At 40.2% G+C, this 10813-nt stretch overlaps 1 protein-coding gene across 5 annotated transcripts in view; it reads left to right on the forward strand.

The window, feature by feature from the left end:
• The first annotated feature begins 946 nt into the window (after window positions 1-946).
• The window catches only part of def8 (differentially expressed in FDCP 8 homolog), a 13961-nt gene continuing 4094 nt past the window's right edge, over window positions 947-10813 (forward strand). For 2 of the 5 annotated variants that reach the window (XM_019895907.1, XM_019895910.1), the window contains exons 1-7: window positions 947-1070; window positions 2166-2288; window positions 3419-3513; window positions 4205-4354; window positions 6122-6263; window positions 6375-6539; window positions 10331-10458. In XM_019895907.1, coding sequence (XP_019751466.1) covers window positions 1064-1070; window positions 2166-2288; window positions 3419-3513; window positions 4205-4354; window positions 6122-6263; window positions 6375-6539; window positions 10331-10458 — 810 coding nt within the window. In that variant the 5' untranslated portion in view covers window positions 947-1063. Of the gene's footprint in view, window positions 1071-1197; window positions 1252-1520; window positions 1669-2163; window positions 2289-2340; window positions 3340-3418; window positions 3514-4204; window positions 4355-6121; window positions 6264-6374; window positions 6540-10330; window positions 10459-10813 lie in introns of those variants that run through there. The other 3 variants (XM_019895908.1, XM_019895909.1, XM_019895911.1) reach the window with 3 other exon arrangements.

Genomic DNA, 10813 nt, shown 5'->3' on the forward strand with positions numbered 1-10813 from the left:
TATGTAAATTGGTGTAAATGTACACGTTATTGTTTGTCTCAGCGTGTCACCCCTGCAACTAATTAATGATCCATCCACTACAGTACATCAGTTGGGAGCTCCACACTGACCAGTGCAGATAATGGATGGATAGATAATACACTGTATTCTAAATGGCTAGTACAGCTCAGCCTAAAGGAGTAAACATGTTTAGCGGGTGAGCAATAATGCCTTATTCATTTAGTTGCACAAAGGAGCTCTGTTCAGAGCAAAGAAAATTATTCACACTAAAATATCCAAACAATAAACTCACTCAAGGTTTGTAGATTAGGGCTTTCTGTTACAGTGCAAACAACAAAATTCGTTATTTGTGTCCATCCTCCAGGATCCAATCCCAGAGGATGGAAACAAATAACGTATCAAACAAAATCTTATTTTAATGCAAGAGGATCCCCCCCCGCAAAATAAAACAACAATAAACATATATTGGGATCTGTATAACAAGCGGGATAACGGTCAGAGAAGGTTTGTCTATTGTTTAGGTAATGATCTGACTGCAGTGGAAGAGCGAACATTTTTATCCACTTTTCCCATTTACTCTGTTTTCCACAGAAATAACATTTGTGGTAATGCCCATCAGAACTGCTTCCAATTACTTCCCGTTTAAAAAAAATGTCCCAAATATAACCAAAACGAGTGGGTCATCTAATTTGTGTTGAGCTGGTGCTGTGGAAGGGCACGGGTGATCGGAACAATTTACTTTCAAAGTAAAATATGAGTGTCATTTAGCTGCAAGTATGGAAAATAAAGAGACGTTCTGTCTGTTGTTAATTAAAACTTAATATGTAAATGTTGTTTAAAAATTAGCTGTGTTCCATTCTACTCATATTATCATATAATAGTGTTACATTTTCTTTTAATTATATTGAAAATAGTGGCCGGAAATAAAGCTTTTCGTTACGTTTTGAATAGTCAAGTTTCACCAATTTCATCGTTGTATTGTTAATGGCAGTGGGAAACGAGGCACGAGAACTACTTAATAACCACCACACGCGTCGAACATTAAGCACAAGGTGTCGACTCCATGACAAGTAAGATGAGAACTATCTCAACTGTTATGCTAGATGATTCCGTCCCGTTTCGGCGGCTAACAATCTGGCATCAAAACATTACTGTTAGCTATGTAGCTTTAGCTTGTTGACATGCAATGAATGTTGATGGGCCATTTCTGAGGATGTGATGATCTCCTTCATTGGCTCAAATGGAAATTAAGTGAGTCGAAACCGCTTTTCAAACGGGTACAATAACAACATTTGATGACGAATGTTTTGGTTGATGATTTACTGCATCCAGTCTTTTAGTCCTGAAGGTTGCTTGATAATGGCATTTACTGTCATGTTTTTATTCCACTGTAAGAGCCGTGTCAAAATATCGGGTTTAACAAGATAACGCACGATTTTGAATGATGCTCTCAGAGAGGAATTAATTAAATGTTTTTTTTTTTAATCGTAATTTGTAATGGTATATCCATTGCATCATAGTGGAAGCTGATTCCAATATTTACACACGTGTTGCAAAAGAGGGTAACCGGACCATTACATGCAATGCTGCAACACTCCCACTTCAGCACATTCCAAAGGTACTCAATTGGATTTGGATCTATTGATCTGGAACAGAAAACCACAGATGACATGAGTTTATGAGCCGACATAATTGAACATGAGCATAATGCATGTCTGGACTTTAGCATGATTGTGAAGTGATACTTTGTGGGTTTGCCATACATTACATATACCACCACTGTCAATAGAAGAAGAGACTATGACATCATTTTTACACTCATTTATATACACAACAATGCACCAACACTGCTGCTGGTTACACCCAAGTAGTGCACTCCATTGTGGGGGAGTTGCTTCAAGACATGATTAATTACCAATGACTGACGCAGAATTGATAAAAACCATACTGATAAACCTGATCAAGTGGCCGTTGAGGAGAAGCACATCATCTTTATTTCCCATCCAAATTTATCTGGACCTCTGAGGCTTTGTTGGGATCAAAATGCCTCCTGAGATTATTTACAAAAGTTCTTTCTGCCTCTTCACTTTACTAATGCACAACAGAAGAGACATTGGGCATGTAATATGACACCGTAATATCCATTGTGTTCTGTTCTATCTTAGATGTAGCTGATGAAATGGAATATGATGAGAGACTGGCACAATTCCGCCAAACCCGCCTCAATCCCTTCGATCGCGGGGAGGAAGAGGATGGTCCCCAAAGGGGCAGGATGCCTCCACAGCAGGGTAATATTTATCGCGTTATGCTCTTTGCATGTGTGGATTATGACTTCACTTAAAGGTCACAGTTCCAGCCGGACTTTTGTCGTAAAAAGTGCATGTTTCACATCACTAATTCTGGTGTTTCACTAATCTGGATTTCACATTACCATATTTTCACGACCATACGGCGCACCATATTAAAAAGCGTTTTAAAATGTATAATTACAGGGGTGTTTGAGTCGAGTGGAGTTGGCACTGAGGAGAAAATGGCAAAAATTGTTCTGGCTTGACTGTTTTATAATTCCTAGTAGGTTCACAAAAACTTCGGAAGAAATAAAAGATCTGTACCATTTACAACATCTAAAGCGAACGTTGAATGAAGAAAGTGGAAATGTTGCGTAAGAAGCTGCTGATTTCACCAAGAGCCAGTAAATTGTAATAATCTTTTAAATTCTTTAGTTACAGTTTCGCTCGTGCTTTTGATTTAGCCAGAGGCACAAATGTGGAAATAATTTTTGCAGTATGATTTGATTTTGGAATAAAGCTTGAGAAACAACAAAAAAAAAAGTTAAAATATTGTTGAATTTATGTTAAGTAATCATGGGAATGTCTTTGAATGCCCATCATTTGTCTGGACTGTAAATATTCTACTGGACCCTTTGGACATGAGTTCTTGCAAAACGGAAGGGGAAGTTCACATACGGGAAACAGATGAAAGTGCTGACATGATTTCATGCAGCTGGCGATTTGACCACAGGAGAGAAAACGGCCACAGTCTTTATCTTTATTCTGTTGTTTTGCTAGGAAATCGATGCACTTGTTAATTATTATAGTCCAGAATGTTTTAGCTTTGGGGGAAAAAAAAATCATGTTGGTGGGCGTTTATAAATTATTTGATTATCATTTTCTGAAGAAAAACGTTGACAATGTTAGCGGTTTCATAACAGCTTGTAACTAAGTGGTGGTCTGAAAGGCGCAAAGAGATGAAAGATCAAAGTTCGGTCGCTGGAGGTTTTAATGACTCGGTGGTAGATTTGGTCAGAGTCACGCATTCTTCTGCTCCTTTGTGAACGAGGTGAGTGAGTGCATGAGCATTTGCTTCGGTGACAAGTCATGCATGTGAAAGTAGCATTTTGTTTGGGCTCCTTTTGCAGAAGCCAGACAGGAGCTGTTTTCTGGCACCAGAATCCAAAGTTCAGATGGAACAATGGATCTCGGTCTAGCTGAGGACCACTTCTCAAGACCTGTGGTAAGTAAGCAGTGCTCTTAGTATATTGTATGTTATTCAAATGAACTTGATTGATGGCTAAGTAACCAGGACTGTAATGATACTCGGAAGTCAAGATTCAATTCTATTTCTCGAATTTTGACCCTTGGTCGCCGCAAAGTTCCCCTATTGCTGACCTAAATGAGCTCGAAGGGGCTGTAAGTTTCATGGTTGTTAGCAGTACTTGCCATGTTTCCTTCTCGCCTCTGATCCATTCGCCTCACATAGTTGAACTAGTATTACTACTCAGTTTTGCTCACTCCAGTCACATGATCGTCACTAGAGAAAGTAAGTCACGTGACATGGAGTAGGAGGGGGCCTGCTGTAGGAATGGATCTTCAATTAAGTTTGTTTTTTTTTTAAGTTGTAGGAGTTGCAAGGGAAGTGTCGCGTTTTCACAGGTGACACTAGTTTTGATTCACGTATTGCTTCAGGCTTATTATTGACACAACTTCCTATACTCATTATGTTACGAATTTTAATAAGCTACTTTTATTCTTGTTGACTTTATTTTTAAATGTTGTGAAGTCTTTTTTTCGTCATTGATTTCAATTGTATTTTTACGTGAAGGACATTGAGCTACCTTGTGTATGAAAGTCAGTGTATAAATAAAGCTGCCTTGCCTTTCCTTCGTTACAATGTATCCAATTTTCACTCTTTTCTTTGCCTGCAGGGTTCCTTTGTAGCCTCCGACATTGAGCAATTGAAAGTGGCCATTGAGGAGTGTAAGAAGCTGATCTTGGAGCTGCCGGAGCACTCAGAAAGACAAAAGGACACAGTGGTGAAACTGATTCATCTTCGGCTCAAACTGCAGGAACTGAAGGTCGGTGCTTTGAATGTCAAACTTCTATATCATGCAAGTTATACAAACTGAAGTCTGTGTTTCATGTTAAACAAAGGCTTCATTAATTTTACATGTGTCTTGAATGGTAGCAATTCTTATCAGAGCTGAAAAATACACCATCTTATTGATATATTTCACTTTTATGGCAACACGGGCATGTCATTCTACAATTTTTTACAAAAAGTGATCCTGCTCAAATTTTGATGCGCCCCCGGTGTGACAGACAGGCACGCGTGCATGTGCAATAAACATTTCAGCACAAGAGGAGTCGTTCACAGCTTGAGAAGGGACACGCCACAGAGGTGACATTCAAAACCAACGCCATATTTTTAACGAGCAAGAGGTGGAAGATGACCTTAATTGCCGAGGAAGGATCTGTGCGTCCTCTAAAACCCCCCACCGCAGACGGCGACCTCTGGGTCATTATGTCCATAATGCGAGCGGAGTCCATGCTTGTAAATTAAGCAACTGAGACACCGGGCCAAAGCAGCACTCTCTTCATCATGCACTTAAGTATAGGAGGACATACTGTATTAATTTTTGAGCTGATTATTGAGGATCTTTATCTGATACAACGACAGTGTATTTAGGAGGAAAAAAAAGAGTGTATCCTAATTAATTTATATATATATATATATAATTTATTTTAGTTTTTTTACACAAAACTATTCCAGATGACATTGTTTTATGTGGCTACTGGAGCAGTGGTTTAAACCAAGTAGAATATTTAAATCATCTTTTTGGGTGGCGTGTCAATTGGTCAATTGTCAGGTGGCGTATTAGATGAGTTGTGTTAAACGCAGCTCTATCTTTTGCGCCAGCTGAAAGATCCACATATGTTTGGGGACACAGTATTAACACATCATTGCTTGCCAAATAAAGTTTACTTTTTTTTTTGATTGGGTTTTATTGGTTTCTGCACACAAAAAAAAGGCATTACTCCAGAGCCGCACAAAACAACTTTAAATCCCTCCATCGCGTGTTAAGAAAAGAAGAGAAAACGAAGCAGGATAACTGACTGTGACACAGCCAAACAACCATTTAATCGGGACACAAAGTCTGACTGTTTAAACTCTCCTGGCTTTGACACTGAGGACAATGCTAAGTTTTTTTGGTTGTTTTTACAAACAACCAAAAAAAAGTCTGTGAAAACGATGAAGAATCAAACTGTTTCACGGGAGGGAAATCGACCAGGGTTTCTGATATTTCATAACACAAAAGCACTGAAAACCACAGGTATGTGTTTTCTCCCCAGTTTAATTTGATTCCGTGTGTCGTCCTCACACATTCTCCCCATTTGAACTCAGCCGTGATGTACATAACGTACCGTATTTTCTGCACTGCGCTTTGGAGTATAAGGCGCACCTTCAATGAATGGACTATTTCAAAACTGTTTTCATTTAAATAAGGTGCGTAGAAGCTACAATAATGGCTGCGGTTGTGCTATGCATCCACTAGATGGAGCTATGCTAATGGAAATACAATACAATACAGCTTTATTTGTATCGAGCAAAGCCATGCAGAACTCGTCACAAACACGGACATGAAACATATAATTAAAAATTGTGTGTGTGTGCGTGCGTGTGCGTGCGTGCGTGTGTGTGTGTGTGTGTGTGTGTGTGTGTGTGTGTGTGTGTGTGTGCGTGCGTGTGCGTGCGTGTGCGTGCGTGTGCGTGTGTGTGTGTGTGTGTGTGTGTGTTCAAATACCATATCAAATATCGTTTCTCGGCGATGTGTCTCCAACAGGATCCCGATGAGGACGAGCCAAATCTGAGAATGGTTCTAGAGCACCGATTCTCCAAGGAAAAGAGCAAGAGTGTCAAACATACATGTGACAAATGTAGTACCATCATCTGGGGCCTCATCCAGACATGGTACACCTGCACAGGTGATGCACCCAATCTACTGTTCATTTGGTTGCACTTCCCCACGTGATTCATTTGGTCGCATCAGCTAAGTGCATGAATTGTTCTTTCATATCAGTCATTGTCTTCTTCAGGTTGCTATTACCGCTGCCACAGTAAGTGTATGAACCTGATCACTAAGCCCTGTGTGAGGTCAAAGATCAGCCATCAGTCAGAGTACGAGCTCAGCATCTGTCCCGAGATCGGACTGGACCGACAAGACTATCGTTGTGCAGAATGCCGTTCACCGATTTCACTGAGTGAGTACCAATGTGCAGTGAGCTTCTAGCGCGGTAAACAAGTCACATCTCGGATACAAAATTTATGTCAAGTTTCAACAATCAATTGATATTTTTGATATTTCTGGAATTTTTAGTCTTTGCCAAATCTATTCAGTGGCTCTCAAACGTGTTCCACCTAGAAAAATACCTAGCTCTCCAAGTACCAGCATCATCACAGCATTGAAATATAGTAGCTTAGTGCAGGGGTCCCCAACCTTTTTTGCCCCACGGACCGGTTTATGTCAGACAATATTTTCAGGGACCGGCATTTAAGGTGTGGCGGAAATAATACAACAAAATAATATGGTATGAGCTGCATGAAAACGGTGGTGTTTTCTAAATATAATAATAAACACAAGGAGCGTCTAATCTGGCCGCAATACTGATCGCTATGGTAATGTTTAATGCCTTCAAAATACGATACAATGCAAATTCAAAGTGCATGAAAATGACGACTCACCACAGCCCCGAGCTTGATTTTCTGCAACCAGACGGTCCCATCTCGGGGTAATAGGAGACAATGACACCTCAAGTGTGTGTTTTACGTCAAGTCTACTTCGTAATTTTGTTTTAGTCGCCGTTGCTGCAGAAAATCCCCGCCTCACACAGGTAGCATGTCGGAAATAGCAACAGTGCTACTGTGGCGATCTCAGAATATTCAGCCATAACTTTAATCCAGTTGTCTCGAACGTACTTTTAAGGCCGCCGTCATTTGATCTCCAGCAGTTTTTTTACTCATTTTGCGAGCTCTGACGTTTTGTTTTTAAGCGGAATCGGTCACGTGACAGAAGCGTGGCTTGACGTGTGTCAAGCGTGACACACACGGATGTAACGGAGAATCCGGTAATTTTTCAAAATAAAACATCTTTCGTATTCCGAAATAAATCAAACGGAATTAAGGCAAGTTCTTTCTGTGCGGCCCGGTACCAAATGCCCTGCGGACCGGTACCGGTCCGCGGACCGGCGGTTGGGGACCCCTGGCTTAGTGGATGTAAGTGTTCATCACCAAAGAAAGAGGTTTTATTCCGAACAATTATATTTAACCCTTTAATTCAGAACGTGTAGGCGGCGACACTTTTCGCGGCGACACGTGTTGCCGCTGACACATATAGCGGCGACACGTGTCGCCACCGACACGTTCAGATTTAAAGGCTCAAGTTGTAAAGGGTTAATATTATTGTAAGCCACTGTAACATTATACACAGTCTGAACATGCAAAAATCAAAACAAACAAACTAATGTATATCAACATGTGCCACACACAAAAGTTAAATAAAAAGTGTATCTAAATAAATGTTTAAAGACAAACAGTGCATATACATTAAATGCAAATATATTGAACATAAAGTTAAACATACTGTAAATGAACTTGGGCAGTGATTTGTTCATGTACCACTTGAGGAAGCCCGCATACCACTACCACTGAGAAATGTTGAATTAAAACACATTTTTTTAATCATTACACTTGCTCCACTTCCCAGTTTTCCTCGTTGACAGTCAGCGATTACTTGATGTGTAATACACACCGGCAAGCATGATGGTTCTTGAGGTTTTCATATCAGCACATCTAAAATACAAATTTGTTGCTGTGAACAGAGAAGGACTGTCGAATTTATATTAGAGAAGGAAATCCCACACCAGATTACATCTAAAGAATAAATGTGTGTCCAGTATAACCATAATGGCGGCGTTACTCAACAAAAGTGTGAGCAATAAAGAGAATGACGATATTTTGTCTGACCAGCAAAATTGCAGCTATTAGGATAAAAAATAATGGCAGTTCACCAGTGGCCCTCCTGCTTATTCTGCTGTCCATTTCGACAACTCATATAATGTATATACACTGGTAGTGTACATTTACTGGTTTAATCCAATTGGATTTTTATCGAAAATGTTTTTTTTTTTTTTTTTTTGAGGGGCGTGGTTGGGGGGAGGGGCTGACAATAGAGGGGCTGGTGGATCGGTAAAATTTACTGATGGAAGCGATGATGAAAGCCTATTTAAAATAACATGACAGACTGCCGATTTCAGTTTGGTGTGGCTCGAAAAAAATGATGGCCTGAAGATGACGGACGGCTGCCAATGTCGATGTTGGATGACAAACGACCGACAGGCAAAATTTTGGAAATTGCCCACCTGCGTTAGCACCCGCTTCAAATTTGAAGCAAGGCTCGTATTTTGTGACACAAGCATAAGAAATCATCTGAATAAAATTACTTTCACTCGAAGAAAGGATTGGATTTGATTTTCTGGAAACAAAAATGCTAGCGTGAGTTGAAGGAATTATCCTTCTGCATAAGCAGATTCTCGTTTTATTTATTTTTGTCAGGTGCTTCTACACAACCCTGCTCAACTGTCATGTTTTTTTTTTTTTTTTTTTTTTTTTTAATTTGGGTGATATCCAAAATGTGGCCAAGGAAAAAGCCTCATCCTAACAAAGAAAAACATTACAACAAGTTAAACCTTTTGGCAGTGATGCAAACTGTTTGCCACAAATTCAACAATGCTAGTCATCAAAGAAGTGTACACTAAAGTAAAGCTCAGCAATGGTATTGGTTTCGTTTTTTTAGATGACAAAAACTTGTCATTTGAGCGAGAATTATACACATCAAAACCTATAATCTTCGGGCAGATATTATTTCTCATTTTAAATTTTATTTTCATGTGCCCTTTATGCACCACAAGAACCCCCAAGTACACTGAAAAAAAAAATCCTTTGGTTTCATTGCATTTCCGTAATTCGGACATGTCAATCGGTTGTGCATGCTTCAAATGTAACATCTATATCTAACATATGCCATCTGAATATTGTTGAGGAGAAGAGTGGAAAATGACATCAGTTGACCACATCTTAATGCTTTGCAACCGAAAAGGAAGTTAACCCCCCCAGTGTATGTTGGAGCGTCATTGTGGTGCACAAAGGAACTTCGTCGCAGATGCCTTCATTTTATGTGCAGAAAATCAATTGCCGTTTGGAACTGTTCACAAGTCCCTCCACCATGATAAAAATCTTGGGTCATGCCGAAGAAAAAACACAGCCAAAGCCTGATCAGACCAGAACAAATTACCACATTTTATTTCTCAAAATTAAAACAATAACAACAAAGATTTGGTGATTGTCGAGTAATTTGAACACAAGTCATTTCATTGAAAACTTGAAAAGAAGACATGGCATTTATATCAACATCATGACATGGAAGAAAACATCCCGGATCAAATCTGTTTGATACAGAATCACAATGGGAAATCATTCAGACATTTTTGTTTTACAAATTTGATGTGCGAAAAAACCCAAACTTGAATTCCACCAAGTAGTTCAAAGAGTATTAATTAAACTCTAACGTTCAGATGTGGGCGGCCCGGTGGTCCAGTGGTTAGCCCGTCGACCTCACAGTGCAGAGGGTTCAATTCCAGCTCCTGTCTCCCTGTGTGGAGTTTGCATGTTCTCCCCGGGCCTGCGTGGGTTTTCTCCGGGTACTCCGGTTTCCTCCCACATTCCAAAAACATGCATGGCACACTGATTGAACACTCAACATTGTCCCTAGGTGTGAGTGTGAGCGCGGATGGTTTTGTTCATCTCCGTGTGCCCTCTACGATTGGCTGGTAACCAGTTCAGGGTGTCCCCCGCCTACTGCCCGAAGACAGCTGGGATAGGCTCCAGCACACCCTGCGACCCTTGTGAGGATAAAGCGGATCAGAAAATGGATGGACGGATGGATGTTCAGATGTTTAAAGACGCACATTTGTTTAATACATTGTTAATCTAATAGGGGGTGTACCAAGTGAAGCCAGACAATGTGACTACACTGGCCAGTATTTCTGCAGTGCATGTCACTGGAATGACACGGCCATCATCCCGGCACGAGTCATCCACAACTGGGAATTTGAACCACGCAAGGTACCCTAACATATTTTTTTTGCACTCCGTATCTGTTCTACAAAAGCGAGGTGAGAGTTTAATGTCAGGTCAGCACTTAAGATAAAGCAACAAAACAGACGTAATGAAGGAATCATCGAGAGTTGATTAAAAATTGAGAGTCGCAGTGCGACAGCCAATTTTGACTTGGGATTTATAATTTTAAATTAATTACACAGCCTCATGGTATGCATTTGCCAATTTGGAGAAGTGCATCTAGGGTCAGCAGAAAGATAAGAGACAAAGAGTCGCATGATGTGAGTTGGAAGTCTCTCAAAGTGGCACTGTGTGTGCGTGTGCGTGTGTGTGTGTGTGTGTGTGTGTGTGTGTGTGTGTG

The sequence above is a fragment of the Hippocampus comes genome, unplaced genomic scaffold, assembly GCF_001891065.2.
Source record: "Hippocampus comes isolate QL1 unplaced genomic scaffold, H_comes_QL1_v1.1 scaffold80, whole genome shotgun sequence".
NCBI classification, from domain to species: domain Eukaryota; kingdom Metazoa; phylum Chordata; class Actinopteri; order Syngnathiformes; family Syngnathidae; genus Hippocampus; species Hippocampus comes.